General features: G+C 38.4%; 2 protein-coding genes across 2 annotated transcripts in view; one reads left to right on the top strand and one right to left on the bottom strand.

Annotated features, from left to right (window-relative positions):
- FLACC1 (flagellum associated containing coiled-coil domains 1) overlaps positions 1-3,612 on the top strand; it is a 34,022-nt gene extending 30,410 nt beyond the window's left edge. Inside the window, exon 16 of the mRNA XM_072121185.1 lies at positions 1,202-3,612. Coding sequence (XP_071977286.1) covers positions 1,202-1,268 — 67 coding nt within the window. The 3' untranslated portion in view covers positions 1,269-3,612. The remainder of the gene's footprint in view (positions 1-1,201) is intronic.
- An 11-nt stretch (positions 3,613-3,623) lies between these two features.
- Positions 3,624-21,634, bottom strand: part of LOC140076154 (uncharacterized) — a 57,582-nt gene continuing 39,571 nt past the window's right edge. Inside the window, exons 15-21 of the mRNA XM_072122663.1 lie at positions 19,427-19,744; positions 16,659-16,764; positions 12,234-12,375; positions 11,457-11,527; positions 10,615-10,753; positions 7,647-8,136; positions 3,624-5,827 (exon numbers count right to left, since the gene is read on the bottom strand). Coding sequence (XP_071978764.1) covers positions 5,701-5,827; positions 7,647-8,136; positions 10,615-10,753; positions 11,457-11,527; positions 12,234-12,375; positions 16,659-16,764; positions 19,427-19,744 — 1,393 coding nt within the window. The 3' untranslated portion in view covers positions 3,624-5,700. The remainder of the gene's footprint in view (positions 5,828-7,646; positions 8,137-10,614; positions 10,754-11,456; positions 11,528-12,233; positions 12,376-16,658; positions 16,765-19,426; positions 19,745-21,634) is intronic.

Raw genomic sequence — 21,634 nt, 5'->3', positions numbered from 1 at the left:
TAACCTGTATTGTACAGTGTCACTGTATGTCCTGTAACTATGTTTGTATGTGACTAAAGAACTAGCGACATGTAAGAATGTGCCTCTCTAAGTGTATTTATGTAACTGCAACGATAAGCAGAGCCAATTCTATTTGCTGCCTGAGGTGAAAATTGAAATGCTGCCCCCTCCCTCCCAACAGTAGATCTCCTCTGTTCGGCCTACTGAATTTACAGACAGACTTTAAGAAAGAATCTACAACCTGAAAAAATAAAAATAATAAACACTGTCCCTCTGTGACTGACACTACACGTGCTAAGAGCTAGTAGTCATTTAGTGACACCGACAATAGTGGCATCTAGTACCTCACTGCTGACGATCAGCTCCATCATTACCTCCTTTCCTGCCCAGGAATGTTGAATTTGTTGCCAGACGTCCTCAGCTCTCCACACTGCGACCATAAAATTCCACAGTCACATACAGTAAAGTCACCTGAATACCAGGCCCTTATTACATCACAGCCAGGTACCTTATTATATTTAATTACAGCCAAGTCCCTTATTATATTTAATCACAGCCAGTTCCCCCCTTAATCACAGACAACCCCCCCCCCCTTAATCACAGCCAGATCCCTCCCTTAATCACAGCCAGATCTCTCCCTTAATCACAGCCAGGTTCCCCTTAATCCCATCCAGGTCCCCCTTAATTACAGGCAGGTCCCCCCTTGATCACAGCCAGGACCCCTATTATATTTAATCACAGCAAGGTCCCCCTTAATCACAACCAGGTCCCCTTTTATATTTAATCACAGCCAGTTCCCCCCTTAATAACATCCATTAATCACAGCCAGGCTTCCCCCTTAATCAGCCCCTTATTATATAATATGCCCATTTCTAAAGATAATAAAGAAGTTACTAACTTGCTGCATATTTTCATCCTGTTTTTCCTGCTGGTTGTGCCATATACTGTGTAGATGCAGGCACAACAGATGCCTCCAACTTGACCATATCAAAAAAATGCCGTTATAATGTAGCTGTAAAAGGTGGGTTTGAAACTACTGAAGAACCTCTTCAAATATAGAATATTCATATCAGTTAGTGGTTGGCTTTGGGGACAGATGATCACATCTCACATGGAACAGCTCATTGCTGTATACCCTTCAGCCTTTAACACCATACTGCAATATTGTCTTTTATCACTTTTGCTTTTTCCTTTTGTTTAGGCGAAAACTTATTGCTAAAAGTGAGCAACTCTTCAGTCAAAGAAACAAAGACTTTACTGGAATCTAAAGAATGGATGCCAATAGATTTTCCTGGAAACATCACATCCTCTTCACAGAAACTGCTGTAGAAATCCTCAATTTAATAGGTTGAAATTGCCTGTAGCTGTAGCGCTTTTACAAATTATATTCTCTCTGAAGTGCAAACTGAAAAATATCTACTTTAACCATAAGTTTAATTTTAAATATCAATTAATGGTTTATAAATTTACATTTGGTTTGTTGGCCCCTGCAAAGGACAAGATTAAGTTCTGTATAGAACTTATTTAAACTTGCAACTCGATGGGAAACATGTATCTTTATTTTGATCTGTTTTTTTCTCTCATCTTTTTGCTTTTTTAAAACACGTTTGGGACTTTTTAGGTGCATTTTTAGGACTATGCCAAGGTCTTAAGAAGTTAGCCGTTGGCTATGTCTGTTGCAAGGTATCCTTCTAAGACAGATTTTTCTTTGTTTTTTGCAACTTTTTAGGTGCAAATTAGAGACTTTTTAGGTGCAAGACACTGACCCCATGCTTCGTTTCATACATGCACCTTAACCTTGACGCAACAAGACGATATAGACTGGGCTGTTGCCGCATAAGGACTACCTATATTGTCTTTAGTATCGCGCTGGCACTGTCCGTGCACCAGCACAATCTGCAGCAGGAGACCGGCTATTCCATACAGCCTGGTCCCTGCTGCATCTGTCCCGTATGGAGATCACTCCTTGCTGGCCAGTTTAACTCCTGAACTGCCGCAATTGAATACAAACGCTGCACCTAAGGAGAGAGACCGGGAACATGGTTCCAGCGCACATGAAGTAAGAAGAGGACCTGCCGGGGCTTCAGAAGGGTGAGCACTTTATTTTTTTACCCGAGTATAAGCCGAGTTGGGAATTTTAAGCTATTTTGTGCTGAGAAATTCAGCTTATACTCGAGTATATATATGGTAAATAAAATAAAAATGATTTAAATTAAAAGTGAAAAAAACACCACAATTTCCCTATGTATACTTATATATAAAATAAATAAAATACCCCCCCCCCCCCACACACACACACACAAGATCTTCATGTCCGTATTAACTTTGGCCAAGCATCTATTACAATATTATACACGTATTGTCAGGGGTATAAAAAGTAAATATAAAAACAAATTAAAAATTGCAATTTTAGTGATTCTACCTCCCAAAAATATGCAGTAATAAGTAATCAAAAAGTTAAAATGTGCCCTATAATAGCACCAATCTAACCATTAGCGTTTGAGGAATAATTGAGGGGAAACAATTTTAGCCCTCAGAATATGGCAGCAAATGCAGTTTCCTTAAAAAGGAGTTTTTATTTGCTAAAGTAGTAAAATATAAGAAAACCTGTACATGTTATCTTGTTGTATCATGAGACCTCCTTAATCGTACTAACCTATAGAATAATTGTATCTGTATGTTTGCTATACCATATGGAAAACTGCGTAAATGTTTCAATTTTAAAAAAAAGTGGCAAAACAGCTGTTTTATTCTGTACGGTTGCAGGAAAATTGGAAAATATGAATCTTGCTGCAAAAAACAAGCCCTCATATTGGTATGTCAGATAAAAAATAAAAAAGTTATGTCTTTTGGAATTTGAGCAGGAAAAAAACGTAAAAAAGGTCTGTGTCCTGAATGTCCTGATGCCCATTTTAGGCTGTATCTTTAAGGTGTTAAAAGTCGCAAATAATATTTTAAAAAACCTGCAAAGAACGGAAAATTTTGAAAAATACATACATGCCTACTTTAGCCAACTTTAAAAAGTCACAAAGGAAAACAAATGATACAGGTGCCCCCGGTGAATAAATTCTATATGGGTAGAAATGGAAGGAATGAAATACCTGAAACATGTCTGGCATTATTTATTATATTATCAAATGACATACATGATACAGGTTCATATCATTCAGCATAATATAGATATTCCTTCCAGGACCTATAAACTGACATTCATGATGATCATCATTACAACTTTATGGGAATAGAGAAAGACAAACCAAAGCAATTTGTAAACCTGGATCAAAACTCATGTTTCTCTATACAGTTGTGACATGCAAGTTGTGATCTGCGCCAGTGATGGAACTGCAAACATCATAGTTATATATGATGCAAGGGTCCGCAGTATAAATTTGGGACAACAACACTGTACTCTGATCATTATTACAGTTTGACCCAGGTATGAAATGTTGTCTATAAATTGTATTAAAAGGTTAGAAGTAGTCATGAGCGGGTTGGGTTCAACAGGTACATTTAAATAATGGGAAGAATTTGGGTTCCGGACTTCATCACTCAATGTGGACCCAAATTTTAAAACCCAGAAATGTTCAAATGACACATGTTCTGTCTTATGCACTCTGGAAGCAAAAATGCCACTGGTATTTTAACTTAACACCGGGTGATGCTTAAACTGCAAACTATGTTGCAATAGCACCTTTCAGATTTTGATGCAACTGCAAACTTTAATGTGAGAGTGACCTATCAGATTCTGATAGACTTGCAAACTATAATTCAGTGCCTTTGAGATTTTGATGCAACTGCAAACTATAATGTGACAAGTCTGCACCATAACAGTATATCAGTAGCTCAATGCAGTTCTTCACACTGCCCTAAGCATTATTTCAGATTTCTACCTGCTGCCTTCTCTCTCCAAGTGCCGTTTAAAAGGGGAGTCATTGGTATTTGAGAATCCCCTGCCTCTCTGACTGACCATATGAAGAGCAGTGTCTTTGTCGCTAGTTAGAAGCTGTAATCGATGCCTCTGGCTTTATAAATTGCTGCATACAATGTTCTTGGATAGAGTTGTGCACATAATGCTTTTTGCAACATTTATTTATTTTTTTTGTAGATTCATAAATAAATTTTCATCCAGAAACCCACCATCTTAGAAGTTATACATTGCTATTTATGTTTGCGTATTAAACATAATTATTTCACATTATACTACAGTACTTTATGTTGAGTCAAACATATGACAGTATACAGAATAGCAGCAATATATGAATTATGACAATGTATACAATATAACACCTAATAACACAACTTGTACCAGAGCAAACTTGTACCAGATTATATAAGGTATAGTGGTGGTAGGACCAACAACATTTGGGAGGAGTGGCTATTCCCTTTTATAGTAAATAGATTTTCAACACAACTGTATGACCCCCCCCCCCCCAAAAAAAAAAAATATTTACTACATTTTATACTTTTTAAGGGACTCAGATAAAACTGCATAGGTAGTAAATTCGTTTGTCAGAAAAATTAAAATCTGCTACTGATTATTAAGGCTGTCTCATGGCTATAGGCTTTAGCATAGTAAACAGCTAAGTCATTGAGATCTATAGAGAATTTAGTAAAACCCCTATAGGATTAGCATAAGCCTTGTGGCCCGAGTAAAGATGGCAGGATATAGTTTTAATAAATTTTGATATACCGTATATATCCAGGTATAATCCAAGTTTTTTGTGCTGAAAAAGCTCCACTCAGCTTATACAATAGTATATTAAAAAAAAAGTTCTCCCCTCACTGCCAGCGAACCATTAATTGGGGGCCGGAGAATGGGTCTGCTGGACATTTCATTCATGGTGGTGGTGGGGGTGACATTTAACATATGGAAAGGGTCAAACATTTTATTTATGGGGTTGTTCCAAAGACTTCATTGATTGAGAGGGCTGCTGTGGACATTGAATTAAATAGGGGGGGATGTAGGCATTTTATTAAGGATTGTAGGCACAAATTTCATTATTGATGGGAGGCTGCTACTGGACATTTCATTAGTGATGGGAGGCTTCTGCTGGACATGTCATTGATGAGGGGAGACTGCTGGAAATGTTATTAGCATCTGTTTTTCCCACCATAGTTGTATACTCGAGTCAATAAGTTTTCCCCCTTTTTTTTGTAGTAAAATTAGGTGCCTTCGGTTATACTCGTGTTGGCTTATACTTGAGGATATACGGTATATAACAATTTTATATAATCATCAAAAAATAACTAAGAAATATATCATTAATAAAACTAATAGTTTAAATAAAACACAGCACATGTTCCCTTTAATTTCACAGTGAATTTGCACAGTTTATGTCAAAGTATTTGTGTTGGGGAATGAAAGTATATAATTCCAAAATCCACATGATCACTGGCATAACAGTGAAGGATATACACTATTACAAAACTTGAGAATTGGTCTTATGCAGACGGCCATAGTATATTCAGGATATACTGAAGATATTAACAGTTGCAACTCCAGGCTGATCTAATGACATGAAATTATAGACCCGAAGATCATATGAAGCTGTAAACTCAAATACCTTGACCCCAAATGGGCTTAATTTGCATCTGTCATGTGACCTGCATAATATGCACACACTGGTGGATTCGAAGTCTCTTGATGTATCAGGCTGCGCATTAGCACCAGTGTATGATAAATAACCCCCACTCTGTGGACTAAAAGACCAGTTTTTTGGTGAGTGTTGTCCATGGTTGCGGCATCTGTGTTCCATTGAATCTGTCGGCATGCTTCTGGCTCAGTTCATGGTTTACTTTTGTTAGAGTTGAAATAATGTCGTCTTTACTAAAAAATAAAAACAATTGTTCTTTACTGATTCATAAGACAATGTTAATTCATTAATTCATAAATCATCAATTTTAACAGTTCATAAAATTATGTACGATGATTTTACCATAGTGAAAAAATGAAAACAAAACCCCTCAATATATATATAGTATTGTAATAGAAAATCTTGTGACATCTCTTTATTGGGGTTAATGAGATTTTGGACTGATAGAGCACATGTATCATAAATCTGGCTTGGAACTCCTGCTTTTTTTTGCTTTGCTTTTCTACTGGTCAGATGTATGTTATTGTTTTTTGAGGAGTGGCATTTGAGTGTGGTAATCTTCTTATATTTGTTATCCATGGTCTCCCTCCTTCTAAAAGAAACTTTTAAAATTATGCTAATGAGCCTATGCAGCTCTGGTGGGTGTTTCCAGAGCCCCACAGTGTGCAGAACATGTCTCTGCTCATTGTACGAACCACTGAAAATACATCACGGATGTTCTCTGGTAACACTGCTTGGATACTTGGATCTATAAGTGACCCTGGTTTATCATGATGGATTTTGATGTCAGATTTGTTTTGAGGTCTTTTGTGAATTTGCTACTTTTTTGTGATTTTTTTTTTAAAGCTGCAACTTTAACTTTTGGAATTGGGTGGAAACACTGCAGAAAACCATGCAAACTTTGAAGGGAGATTGTCTTAGGCGCATAAAAAGTGTACATGTGGCAAAAAAGTGACACATAAAGAAGATAAAGCCAAGCCAAAAAATAGATACGTGTGCCCAATAATCTTTTTTTTTTAATGTAAACAGTGTTTGATGTTTTAGATTAGTTCCATTTGTTTACAACATTGGTAAGTAACTAGATTGGCTCCAGTTATAGAAAACCCTATAAATGAAATCTGGAATAACTTTATATAGTTTTAAATTTATTCTAGGGGGCTGCCATATTGGACTGATGCACTTCCTTCTTTTATTGAAGCATGATGAAGGTTGGTTTCCGCCATGAGTCACAATTTTGGTCACAATTTGTCGGTAGCATGGGGAGGGGTTCATATGGTGCTGTGTTCACATAATATGCTGTGCATTCCTATTGCATCTTGGGGGATGCCATATGTATAAATGTAGTGATAAAAAGAGAGATTTCTGAGAAGATACGTCTCTATATACTAGTACATTGAAGTTGTGTAACAAAGTAACTTTATGGAAGGTCTTGAGAAACTCTTAGTTAGATAAAATCCTTCCATTGACAACCACTAAGTCCATATAAAGGATAAGTGCACTGTACTATATCTCTATGGCATGGTGGAAAGTGGAGCTTAATATTACATCATTTAGAGACCTTGTGTCAGGGGAAGCCCTCAGAGATGTGGAAACACCATATATGGACAAATGATGATATTTCCCCATGACGTGGTTTCTTCCCTGCAGAATCTCCCTGCTTGATATTAGAGCAAGACACATGTCCAACTGTCAGCAGAACCCATAATCTATATCTCTATATCTAAATTAGTAACAGCAGTATCGAGTCAAGTAAGACATATACAGAAATTGAACTTTCATGGCAAAATAAAGTATATTATATTTTTTATTATTACTTTAAAAGAATAGAAATTTGTTTGATAGTTTACTTACGCTTTAAAGAAAAAATTTAAATCTGTGGAATTATCAGATGCACAAAAAAGGCATTTTTTTAAATCAACATGCCAGAGACTATTAGAACCTGTCATCATCTAAAAATGACCTTTCTGATGACAGATTCCCTTTAAGACAACTTAGTTCAGAACATGAAATCTGGTTGTAGAGAAACACAGAATACAATAAATACATACATACCTTTGAAAGCTTTTAAGCAGCTGTTCACACAAAGACTGAATGTACCAGGAACCATTTTTTGGATGTCTATAGGATACACAATACAAAATGGTAGCCATTCCTAGCAGAAAATCTGGCTCGTCTGGAATAAGGTCCATTGAGACAATGCTGGTTATTGAAGTATTGTGTGCATCTGTTGGTAGAGAGACTAGCTGATGATGTTCTTTACCTTGGCATGCCTGGATAAAGAACAATTTGGGCTTTCCAATTAATGTAGGACATTGAGATTTGCTAAAGCAATATGTGAGATCCCTTATGGCCACACTTTTCCCATCTGTACCATAGATTATTCCTTGGTCTCCATGTGACAGAACACAACATACAAAGCAGTCATTTTGCACATGGTTTCTTTCTCTGTATGAATTGATGGTCTGAAGAATCTGATTTCCTTCAAGGTCATTCTTTATTTCTACTTCAAACCCAAGCTTAGAAAATACATTGTGGAGTGATTCTACAAACAAGAAGAAAGTGTATATAAAGTTAACTGATCTACTTAAGTATAAGTATACATTACTCAGGGTATAAAACACTAAGGCTATGGGAACAATGATTCTGAAATATCTCGCTATCTACATTTTGGTGTCGGAGGAGGCCACCCATTGACTGAAGCACGTTCCATTGTCCCCCAAAGACAACTGTTCATGTGTCGGAAGTACTGGAGTGATGTATGTATGTTTTCTTTTTTCCATCCCTGTCCCCTAGGGGTTTTACAGATTCTTTCCCCTTTAACCCTTACTGCACCCTGATGTAACTGTACGCCATAAAGGTGCTGGTAGTTACCACATCATAACATACAGTTACGTCACAGTGATTGCCTGGGCTCAGAAGCTGAGTCTGGCCAATCACCATGGGAACCCGGTAGTATGTGAAAGCCGGGTTCCCGCAGCAACAATCGGTGACCGCGGCATCCATAGGGCATTACCGTGATGATTGGCACCCTCTGTGCCTATCATTGCTATGGCAGCCCTGAGGTCTGATCAAGGACCCCAGGGCTGCAGGCAGTAAATGCCTGTTAGATTGTGCTTTCCTAAAAACCTAGAAAAAAAGAGAGGATTCATAATCAAATCCATGGCAATATAAAAAGGACATTTGGGAAATGTTAGGTAGGAAGCTGTTTGGGTGCTATGACAAACTGCTTGAAAAGAAGACAATAAAGAGTTTTTTGAGATTTTTGCCAAATTTTTCATAACTAAACACAAAAGATATAATCCAAATTTTTCAACTACTTTAAAGTACAATCCCAAAATACCCTGTATATGTTAAAGCATTGCAAGTTATAACCTTTTATAATGACACAGGCCAGATTTAATTAATCAGGCTTCGTCCTAAAGCCCTAAAATGGCTTAGACCTGAAGGGGTTAAAGTAGCACAGGATACTGTACATAGTTTTCCCTTTGTCAACCATGTAAAACATATCTGCAAATGACTACATTCACTTTTCAGGATTTTTTGTTGACCATTTTGAACATTTGTGATTTCAACATACATATAAAACTTAGCTGATAATACCATAGCTATGGCACCATGAAGCCACAACACAAAGGGAAACAGCTCTCTGAATACTCGTAACTTATTGGTATCTGCTATAAAACTTTTTCTTTTGTTATTGCATCCTGTCCATTTAAAAGATCCGTGCTTTGGATATATGTCCTTAGGTTTATTGTATTTCAGGATTGTAGGAAATGCTTGACTGATTATGTACATGCTTCCTTATAAAGTACATATAAAAACTGTAATGATATTTTTATGTATGTATTTGTTTATGTTACAAAATCAATAAAAATAAGTTTGATTAAAAAAATAATCCATTTGTCTCAGGGACAAATTTTTTTTTGTCTATAGCTACACAAAATATACTGAATCCGATTATAATACAGATTCAGCTGTAAAGTGAACCTGTGATCAGAAATTGTCCAAATAAACCACTAACAGTATGTTATCAAGCAGCTGAGCAGCTTCTACATCATGTCTATGTCATGGCCTGATGCGCTGGCATCATTCAGAAAATCAACGTTGATATGGGGTGTAAATTGCTTTTGTGAAGTCAAGGAGTTAACACTGAACTCATGCTTCCTTTGCCATAGGACGCCCCCTTCACTGTAATTGATGGTCCTGCGTTCAAGGACATCATTGACCAAATCTCCTAAAGTCCGGCACATGATGTCAGGAGGTGTTCAGAGGTGGGTGGGTGAGGGGGGGGGGGCTTTACTTTAGTGTTAAACTCTCCACCTCCCTGACTTTACACAATCACTTAACACTGAACTTCAAAGTCATTTTTCTTGATGATGCCACCAATCTGGGCCGTAAGAGAAGCATGATCGAGAAGCTGTTCAGCTGGTTGACAGCACACTGGTAATAGTTTACTACCCTGTTTTCTGATGACAGGTTCCCTTTAAGAACAAACCTACAGAACCGAACCTCTATGTAACCCAGGAACAGTACTTGTAACAGTAATTGGGCTCATAGGCTTAACCTTTGGCTCACCGATTTCATAATACTCTTTGAGGTCCAAGTATATAAGTTGTCTGTAGATGCAAATCAACTAGGTTCCTTCATAGTAATCCTGGCTTCTATATCCAACCTTACCAGAAACCTGTGAAATTGGCTACAAAATTCTCTTGGGGTTAACCCCTACTCCAACTTAATCATATTGTTCCTTCTAGCTTAATACAATCAATATATTGTGGCTGCTCTTAAACCAGTGGGACAAGCTCTCCTTTATAGCTTGATGAAAAGTTTTATTTCTAAATAATAAAGAAGACGTCTTTATAAATTGAAACTTGTCTCAGAGAGGGAATAAACTTTTGCTCTTGTGTCCCATCTAGGGACACAATTTGACTTTACAGAAGGTGGTATTCAAGAGAAACCCTAACCAAAATATGTAGAAGTATATATACAAGAACTGATCCAATGTTGATGATCTTCTTACCTTCATCTTTTTTATTCCCTCTCCTGTCATTAAAGTCCTGCTGTCCAGGATTACTTCTTGCTTTACTGAAGTTAAAATTACTTATTATAAGGCAAATCCCAAGGATTTTACTGTTCATTTTGTAACAAGGACTTGAAAGCTAAGGTTAAAACAAATCACAAATGAAATCAAGAAATGATGTTACTTTGCATATTATATGAGGTGTGAATAGCCTAAATAAATGGCTATATATTGGAGGCAAAATTCCCTTGCCTATGCCTAGAATTAGATTTTTTTTCCATCACCAATTTGTATATACATGTACTCATCCTACTTCTTGTCCCCACAAACACTGCTAAATAATGGTCTAAACAAATAATAAATGATAACAATGTCTTTCTATCATGTAAATTAACAACCATGAAAAAAACCTTGGCATGTGGATTTTTCCTCCAGCCTACCTGAACTTATTGGGTTATGCTAATAAGGATAGGGTAATCTAATCATGAGAGTGACCCTTTAAAGTAAAGTGGCACAAGTCAATGTCAAGCAGCAACTACAAAAGCAAATTGTTTGTTTTTTATGTACCGGTATTAAATATATATATATAAAATATAACCCCAACATAGTATTGACCCTTTATATACCTTGTAAGATCCCACCTCAAATACACAAATTTTTTAATGTTATTCCTAAAATGAGATGCTAAATCCACAGCCGTTCCATGAGCATCAGAAAATGGTCAATATTGTTTGCTTTCTGAAGGATTTTTATGCCACAATTTTGTTGTGGCTGATGGCTTGCAAATGGATGGATCAGTACCTCAGAAATGATCGTTTTCTCACAAGCGATTTGTGACTTACCTCTGAGTCTTCTGTTCTGTAAGTTGGGTTTTCGGGGGAGTCATCAGTGTTTATTGACCCTTGAGAAGCAGCTACGATGAAGGAAAATAAACCAGTTAATGTAATATAAATTGTTTATTGCTGTAAATACAATGTTTTTCTGCATTGCATGTTCTTTTTCTCTAGCTTGGAACTCATGTCTATATAATGTTTTACAGCTTGTAGTGCAGAATGAAAATTAAAGGTTGTTGTCTTTAGACAACCAAAGATTACTGTAGCATTGAAAATTCAGAAATCAAATTCCATGGTTTCCATTTTTAAATGTAATAAATTGAGTATCACAAGGATTCCTAGAGCCTGCTGCCCCCACATATGAATAAGCAGGGGAGTTGTCTACCAGGGCTCCACTATGAAAACCATCTTTATAGCAACTAGTTAGAATTTTATGGAACAGAATCCATAGAGAGGTAACTTTGTGATGTATGGCAGCTGACATGCCGAATTGAGTTCTCAACTGTAATTTAAAACACACTTAGAACACAATAGCAGTAGCTTTAGGACAAATAAGTGTATGTCCTTGATTAGATCCCATCCCAATCAGTTATCTCTAGATATATGCGTTGATGCTTCCTAATCAACATGACAACACCTTAAATTAGCCATAATACAAAAAAAAAAAACTAATGAAAATGCAAACTTTTTTATTATAAAAAATGAATACGATTTGTTCAGAAATGCAAGTGCAATCTGTATTTGCACAAATGTCACAAGGCACTTTCCAAATGAAGTATAGAATACCTGGGTATTCCCTTTCATATAGTAAAATTCGGTCCTTAAAATTTTCATCATCAATATACTGAGACATCAGCTTGAGGTATTCCAGATTATCTTTATTGATCACATCTTTCTTTTCCAATTCAATGAAAAGGTCCCATAAACTCTAAAAAAATATATACAAGTATATTTAATAATATTGAAATATTAGATATAAGTTTTCTTGCAGGTTCAGATTGCTTTCTCATCCCCGAATTAAAATACCCTAAGGAAAAGTGGTTTGTTGGTAAACCTCTTCCCAAGTACTTGTCCTGTCCCCCTCTAGTCAGCCCCTACGATTTCTTTGTTGATGAAAACAGTTTTGATATTGCAGTAAAACACATACAGAAGTAATGAGACCTGGGGTGTAACAATCGTGGTCGCAGGGGATGCGACCGTGACAGGGTCCCTGTAAGAGAAGGGCTTGAGCTGCGGCTGTCATATCTGCCTAGAATGTGGCTGCATATTGACCCATGATAGCTGTAGCCCGGGCCATCCTGTAATATGTCAGCGATAGCTGTGGGGGAGTGGGTGCGGCTGTCACAGATTAAAATCTGTGCAGCCGCTGGTTCCCAATTGCAGCTGTCCTCCGATACTGCTGAAAGCCAAGACAGAGCAGGTGATGTGCAGTGACACTTCCTGCTCTGTCACTCTTTACAGCAGCAGTGCTCGGGCCAGCTTCCCTGCACTGGTAGCGTAATGACCTAATTACGCTGCCGGTGCTGGGCGTGCTACTCCATGCACTGAAGACAGTCACTCACCACCGGAGCAGATAAGGTGAGTATATTTATAAAAAATTTTTAATTCTGCTCATGGTATAAAGTAAATGTGTGTGTGTGTTTCGGGGTGGGGGATAATAATTGCTACTGGTACTTAAGGGGGATGGGGAAAATTACGATGGCTACTGTTATATAATAAGGAGGGGTGGGGGTAAATTATAATGGATACTATTATGTATTAAGTGGGGATTATAATGGCTACTGTTATGTAATAAGGAGGGTGGAGGAAATTATAATTGCTACTGTTATGTAATAATGGTGATGGGGGACATTATAATGGATACTGTTATGTAATAAGGGGGTGGGGGATATAATAATGGCTACCGTTATATAATAAGGGGAAGGGTGTGGGGAAATTATAATGACTACTGTTATGTAATGGCCACTGTTACTGCTCTGCAACTTTAATAAATGGTGGGTGCAGGGTTACATATATGTTAATGCGGTACTGCTTTGCTAAATATTAATGAATGGGAGTAAAGTTAAATTAATAAGAGGATGTTGTTGCTGTACAACAGTTAGTAGGTGCCGTATATAAATTAGGAGGTAGGTTTTTATGTATGTAACATTATACTGCAAGTGACTGTGGTGTTTTTAGGGGCGCAGTTTCGGGATGTACTGCACGCAGCTGAAGACATCTTGTGGTGAATTCTGTAGCGATAAGTCACAGCTGGAGAAGTTCTGTAACTGATGGAGAAGAAGAACCACCATCTGTGAGGAGCTACCAAAATGAAGACCAGGACAGATCAGAGGTAGAAGGTCTACAACTACGAGTTATGCAGTAAGTGATGTCTATATCTGCCTTATGACAGGCCTGGAGTGCAGTAATTTTTGGGGGCTATATAGTAATGTGCAGTATATTCCCAGCTGCTTTAAATTTATGTATGTAGTGTATTCATTACTGCAATATTATTAGTATTGTACAGGTATGTTAGTATTGGTGTGGGGATATATATTTATGTGCAATGTATTTCAGTGTTTCTTTTATATGGTGTGGGTGTATTTGTATGTGTAGCGTATATATATTGTGTGTAGAGTATATATGGTGCTGTGTATAATTATATATATATATATATATATATATATATATATATATATATATATATATATATATAGTGTATGTGTCCATATGTCTGTATAGTTTATATATGAAATATGTGTATTCTGAAGTATAATGTAGTATTATGATGTATTATTCTAAGTTTGAATTGGGGCCCGCAGGGTCTCTTTATGCCACTGAATGAGACTGAATCCTATAACTAGCCTCACTAGTCAATCAGCTCCTAAGTCATGGTAGATGATTGGTCCTACGTCATCATCGTGAATTTCTCGGATAGATTTGTCTAAATGCCGATAAAAACTCAGTTTTAATTCAAATCAAATAAGCCTGTTGGTTTGACATGGAGATGGTTGTAAGGTCCAATGCACCCCTTTGTGCCCCGTTTCTGCAAAGGTATGCTTATGTTCCAAATGTTACAAATTGGCCTATTCCAAAATGTTTATTAGATATAGCTGTGAAAAACAGGACCTTTCACCACCTCAATCAGCTTCAACATTTTGAATCTCTTTATAGTTATAAAAAGCTGAAAAACATAATTCTTCTCCAGATGTCCCTGGGAATCATTCCTCAAAGTATTTTGCCCCTCTTGGTCCTCGTTTGGTACCTTTTTTGGTCTATAAATGCAAGAAAATAAGCAGCACTCTATTTGTTGTGTAAACCAGGTGTGGTCCTTTTTATTCCATCATAAGTGACAGTAGCAGCATTTCGGCCCTGGAAGAGCCTTTTTGAAGCCTTGAAAAAGGCTCTTCCAGGGCCGAAATGCTGCTACTGTCACTTATGATGGAATAAAAAGGACCAAACCTGGTTTACACAACAAATAGAGTGCTGCTCATTTTCTTGCATTTATGTTTGGAGGACCTGAGGCCCTCTATCTACCTATTGATCTCATTTCTATCTCACACCTATCTAATATCTCATATCATATGATATCACATTTTCTATCTATCTATCTATCTATCTATCTATCTATCTATCTATCTATCTATCTACCTATCTATGTAAAACTTCAGCACAGCACAAGAGGTGATAGCTTGGAGACTTGGAGAGTTTCTCCTGCCATTTCCTGCTTGTGTCTATGTGGATTATTTGTGTATATACAAGTGTAGGGAAACCTGAGGGAGAAGCAGTAGTTGTGTGGTTATTACATTAGTTAGGGCTCCTGGCAGCACATGACTGAGTGCTGGAGCACTGAGCTATGAGGTAATCAGATGTGAGCAGAGAGAGGAGAGGGGGTTTGTCTGCCTCTGTAGTCAGCTCCTCAGTGAAGACAGAATGTGCTTAGCAACAGCAATTTCACTAACAACAGGGGGAAGTCTGCAGAATACAAGAGGAAGGAACAAGATTAAAGGGGTATTCCGGGAATATGAACGTCTGACACAAAAACCCATGATGATATAAATAAATGATTACAACAATACTCAATGTCATTAGTCACAAAACGGAGCTTAAATAGTTTGATTTTATGATTTAAAAATTTTATGGCCTCTCTAAAGTAGGTGGAGTTATCACTAAGATGCTGCCACTGGAAACTACAAGTTCCATGATGCTTTAGTTCTCAGTAACTCCTCCCCCCTCTTATCCTCTGCTCCCAGTGATGATATAACAGACTTTCTTGCTCTGTTACCATAGTAATGATGTGTAACTGCCATCACCACAACACTGGCCATACTGGATGCACTGCAACCAACCGACGACAGCCAAACATAGTTGGTGATCACGTGATCTGCCCAGGCAGGTGCAGGACATGTGATGTGGACATGTGACCAGCGGCCATCTTCTGTCCTGTGTATGCTCTGCAACGGACCGCGCAGAGGAAATTAACGGACTGATTAAAGGGCCAGTAGAATTTTAATTCTCCATTACAGTCTATGTCACCAGCATTTTCTGCTAAGGGGAGGAAAATTTTTAAATAACAACTAATTAAACATTAGCATATATTTTGAGTACCCATTTGTATATGAATTATGTTTATTCCTGGAATACCCCTTTAAGTTAACTAATCCAATTGCAAAAGGGGCTTAAAATTGCCTGGCCTACAACATATCAAAATTTTTTTGAAATGACGATTACTCTTTAATCACTCCCTGTTAAATTTGGCGCCCAATATTCTAGTAAGGCTCACTAATGTAGGTGGGTTAACCTGGCCTAGATCATGCAGCCCTATCACAGCATTCCCTACACTGCCCAGTGGGGAGTGCGAGAACTGTAGAGAGGGAATGCTATGACAGCACAAGAATTGCAGAAGGAGACGTGACGTCACCGGCTCTGTGAACACGGTAGGCGTGTCAGTCAGGCCAACGGGGCATAATTAATTAACTTAGCGGCAGAGTACATATGGCTCCTTTGCATATTTTACAAAGCTTTTTTTACTACTAAAGGAAGCAGTTGTAAAAACAACTGAAAGAAGATTACAGAAGATGGGCTATCTGGACTAAAGAAATAAAATTGTGTTACCATGGACAGTAGCCTTGTATTGGTTTAGTTAACAGCAACACGGTTAACAATTGTAATACAGGTAGTAAAAAAGTGAAATATCACCATCTATAATTTGTTGAGTTGTATTCTTCTTACCGTCACTCTTTCGAGGGTAACTTTGGTAAGAATGTTTTCAAAATTCCACTTAATGTCATTAACTTCACTGTTTGGAACAAGGTTTCCAAGCTCATAGAGTAAGCGTCTAAAACAATAAAGTAAACAATTTGTCAGTGGGAAGTATAATGCAGCAAACACACACCACTAACATCCGTAATCAGTGCTGGCCAAGATCATGGGTTTATATCATTTAAATGCCCCTGGTCGCCCCATCATTTGGGGGCAACAATCTATAGCCGTGACGGATAGTGGTCTATGTGAGACTCCCATGAGGCACGATCTATAATAGAGTGTCAGTTGCACACTATTACAGATCAATAGGAAAGTCCCAATATACTGTACTGCGATCCAGCAGTATTGCAGTATATGTTAGAATCAATCCGATCCCTAGGGGGTCTAAAAATACAGTAAAATTTTAAAAAATGTATAAAACCTAAAAGCTCAACTCTCCCCACTTCCCTTAGAGCTGATCTACAAGATTCCCAAAATGCCTGATTTATCAAAATATATCAACAGTTGTTCCTTATGGAAAACCTTGTTACTGTAAATAGTGGCCAAATGTCTGAAACACCACTTTTAGCCAATTTGCGACACATAAAAATTTTAAGAAAAAGTGAACAATAGTTCATACAGTCCCCCAAATGGTGAATGAAAAGGTCATTTGATTGCCCAAAAATGACACCTCACACAGCTCCATACACTGGAGTATATAAAAGTTATTGGCTTCAGAATATGGCAAAAGATTTACATTTCAGTATACTTAAACAAATTAAAACCTATAAAAATGTGCTATCGCACTTACTGACCCAAAGAATAGAGGGGGGGGGGGGTATAATTTGTAGTGCACAATGAAAGCTGTAAAAACAGGGCACAAACATAAACACATCCCAATGTGTTTATTTTCGTCAATTTCACTGCAGCTGGAATCTTTTTCCAGCTTCCCAGTACACAGCATGGCATGGAATATTAAATGCATTCCCTAGGAAGTGCAATTTGTTACTCGGAAAACAAGTGGAGTGAAATATGAAAACACACCAAAAAAAAGGGCTGTTAAAAACACTGAGCTCCAAGAAGGACTATTTCCAGCAGCTAAGTATCTCAGACCCAAAGTCCTCAAAAATAAGACCACACAAAATGTAAAATCAAAGAAAAATTACTAAATAGATCCTGTGAGGAATATTGTTAGGGTACAAATCCGTAAGAAAAAGGAAAAAGTGTTGTTTATGAATTCAGTGGGGCACATTTACTATGGACCTTGCGCCATGCTTGCACATGTATTTAAGAAGTGTTTGCGCCACATATGAGTCGCAGCTGTACTCGCCAGATTCAGGCAGAACGGGCACTGAAATTCAGGAATCTGGCACACCCGTAGTGCAGTTTGCACTGTTTTTAGTAAATGTGCCCCAGTGAGTAGCAAGGGTGTAACTACAGTGGTTGCAGCCATAGCAGCTGCTGTGGGGCCAGCAGTGTCAGGTGGCCATGTCATCCAACCTGACACACTAAAGAAAGGAGTATGTGCACCATTATATACATAATGTACTCAACATTGGACAGAATAATATCTATATTAACATGTATGTGATGTATATATGCTGAATCTGTGATGTGTATATGTGTATACTGTGTATGGTGTGTATGTATGCTGTATGTATGTACATGTATATGACATTGTATGTGTGTGTATATGATCTATATGTGAAAGTCCAGTCATAAAGAATGAAACAGCACTCCAATACTTGGAGTGCAGTGAAAGCCGTAAAAACTGAGCCCACAAGAAAATGGAGCAAATGTGTTTTTCAGTAATTTTACCCCATTTGTAATTTTTTTTCTGCTGCCCAATAAGGGAATATTAAATATTGCCACTACAAAATACAATTTGTTAGGCAGAAAACAAGCTCACAACACATCTCTGTACAAGGAAAAATAAAAATAGTTATAGATTTTTGTAGATGGGAGTAAAAAAAATGGCAACACATAAACAAAAAAGGGCCAAAGGTGTATTCCCATGAAGACAAGTTTCTTATATGTACTCAGGATAACAAAATAACACATTCTCTAATTCACTGTTATTAACAAAAATACAGCATTTCATTGTCCAGCATTTTCAAGTCCAACTTGTCCAACTTAGGGTCGTCAGCCATCTTGGATTTGTGTGTGAGATCGTGCAGATGAGATTTCTGCCTGTAGCCCCGCCCCCTGCACAGGGCTCACACTGAGACACAGACACTTGCTGCCAGGAGATCATGAGGAGAGAGAGAGGCTGCAAACAACAAGCTACAAGGAGATAAGTGACCCGGGGGAAGGGAGATGCAGGCACATATCTGTGAGATGTAGCAGAACCCACAGTGTAACAGTGTAATGGTCTGTCAGCCTGTGTCTCAGCCTCTGTGTAATCATCTTATTCATCTCTGATCTGTCTCATCTCTCTCTCTCTATGTGTCGGTGTGTTAGTACAATGTCAGAAGCCAGATTAAAGTGTATTTACACCTGTACCCTGATAATCTAACCACATTGTCACCCCACAGATCTAGATGGATAACACAGTAATGTGTCTGCTTAGAGAGGCCCCCCACACCCTTGGATTTTACACTGAGGGAGAGATAGGAGCTAAAACAGCAATAAAACTGAGTAAAATTGTAAAGTAACAGGTTAAAATGATCGTTATTGTGTTAACATGACTAGGGGATTGAGAATTTTATTTTGTGGGAAAACCCCTTTAAGGTATTAAAGAATCTATGTATGCTCACCTGTAAGGGGCAATACATGCCATCTTTGGATTCTTCAGCCTCTTTATCATTGTGTCCTTAGTTAACTTAAAATGATCTTTAAGTAGGTCGTATCTCTGTAAATAGAATAGTAGCTCCGCAATGAGGTTTCTGTTCTTCTCATCTATTAAGCCCATTTGCTTTAATGTCATGAAAAGATGTGTGTCTTGTTTATCATTATGCGATTGTGGGATAAGATCCTTGCACAAAAACTGCAGCTCCTTGGTTCTACTGGATTCCAGCTGACTGCAAATATTATACACCTCATCCTCAAAGGGACACATACTGATGATGTTCTCTCTGTAGATGAAGAAAACATTGGGTTAGATTACCATACTTTCTGGAGAAGCCTGAGGGCGGTTTCCCACGTGGTGTTTTTCCCACGTGGCGGTTTCCCAAAGCGCAAGTGGGAGGGGGTTTGGCCAAAACACATATGCGTTTCCAATGAAACGCGTGCGTTTTCCAAGTAGCAATGTACTAAAATGAATAAGTATTGATATAAATTTACCCCACTACTCATGTATTGCACCATTTACAACAAAGTGTACAAGCTAAATTCCAGTACATTCATTACATAGTTCACTTAATGTGTGACCTTTAGTATTTCAGTTTCTTGAATAAACAAGAAACCTTGTTAATCTAAACCATCACAATCATCACACATCTATTAGTCATGCTCATAGATAGTTTCAAAGTTTCATAGTTTATAAGGTTGAAAAAAGACACTTGTCCATCAAGTTCAACCAAGGAAGGGTAGGGATTGGATGAGGAAGGGATTGGATGAGGAAGGGATTTAGGGGAAACAATTCTATATAACATAACAATCAATGTTATTTAGGTGTAAAAAGGCATCTAGACCCTTCTTGAAGCTATCCGCTGTCCCTGCTGTGACTAGTGCCTGAGGCAGGCTATTCCACAGATTGACAGTTCTCATAGTAAAAAAGCCCTGTCGCCTCCGGTGATTAAACCTTGATTTCTCCAGACAGTGCCCCCTCGTCTTTTGATTTGATTTAATCTACAACAACTTACCACCATATTTTTTGTATGGACCATTCATATATTTATATAAATTAATCATGTCCCCTCGTAGTCGTTTCTTTTCCAGACTAAATAAATCTAGTTGTTTTAAAGGGAACCTACCACCACAAATCTACCTATAAAGGTAGATTGGGTGGTAGGTGGATCATTGGGACGTGAGGATAGCCCTTTTAAGGGCTAATCCTCACGTCCCTGCACTTTTTTGAGAACTTTAATTTGATATTTATTCAAATGTACTTATGTGGCTACCGGGGCGTGGAGTAGCCGCTTATGAGATTACACGAGGCGGCTACTCCACGCCCCGGTAGCCACTTTACTCCTCCCACTCACCCATCTTCGGCGCGCAGCTCCGCGTAGCTGCGCGCCCTCGTCCGGCGAGCCTGCCGTCTGCGCATGCGCAGAAGAGCAGGCCCGCGCCTGTTTCGGAGTTGTGACCGCGCAGGCGCGGGCCTGCTCTTCTGCGCATGCGCAGACGGCAGGCTCGCCGGACGAGGGCGCGCAGCTACGCGGAGCTGCGCGCCGAAGATGGGTGAGTAGGAGGAGTAAAGTGGCTACCGGGGCGTGGAGTAGCCGCCTCGTGTAATCTCATAAGCGGCTACTCCACGCCCCGGTAGCCACATAAGTACATTTGAATAAATATCAAATTAAAGTTCTCAAAAAAGTGCAGGGACGTGAGGATTAGCCCTTAAAAGGGCTATCCTCACGTCCCAATGATCCACCTACCACCCAATCTACCTTTATAGGTAGATTTGTGGTGGTAGGTGCCCTTTAATCTTTCCTCATAACTGAGACCCTCCATACCCCTTATCATGTTTGTGGCACTTCGTTGAACCCTCTCCAGCTCCAGGGCATCCTTTTTATGGACCGGTGCCCAGAACTGGACAGCATATTCCAGGTGTGGCCGAACCAGTGCCTTGTATAGTGGTAATATTACATCCCTATCACGAGAGTCCATACCACTTTTGATACATGACAAGATCCTACTAGCTTTAGAGGCAGCTGATTGACATTGCATGCTGTTATTCAATTTATGATCTACTAGTACCCCTAGGTCCTTCTCAACAAGGGACTCTCCCAGATTTACTCCCCCAAGGACATATTTTGCCTTTGGATTATTGGCCCCCAGGTACATAACCTTACATTTATCCACAT

Source organism: Engystomops pustulosus, chromosome 8 (genome assembly GCF_040894005.1).
Source record: "Engystomops pustulosus chromosome 8, aEngPut4.maternal, whole genome shotgun sequence".
Taxonomy (NCBI): domain Eukaryota; kingdom Metazoa; phylum Chordata; class Amphibia; order Anura; family Leptodactylidae; genus Engystomops; species Engystomops pustulosus.
This window is presented reverse-complemented; position numbering and strand designations above follow the sequence as displayed.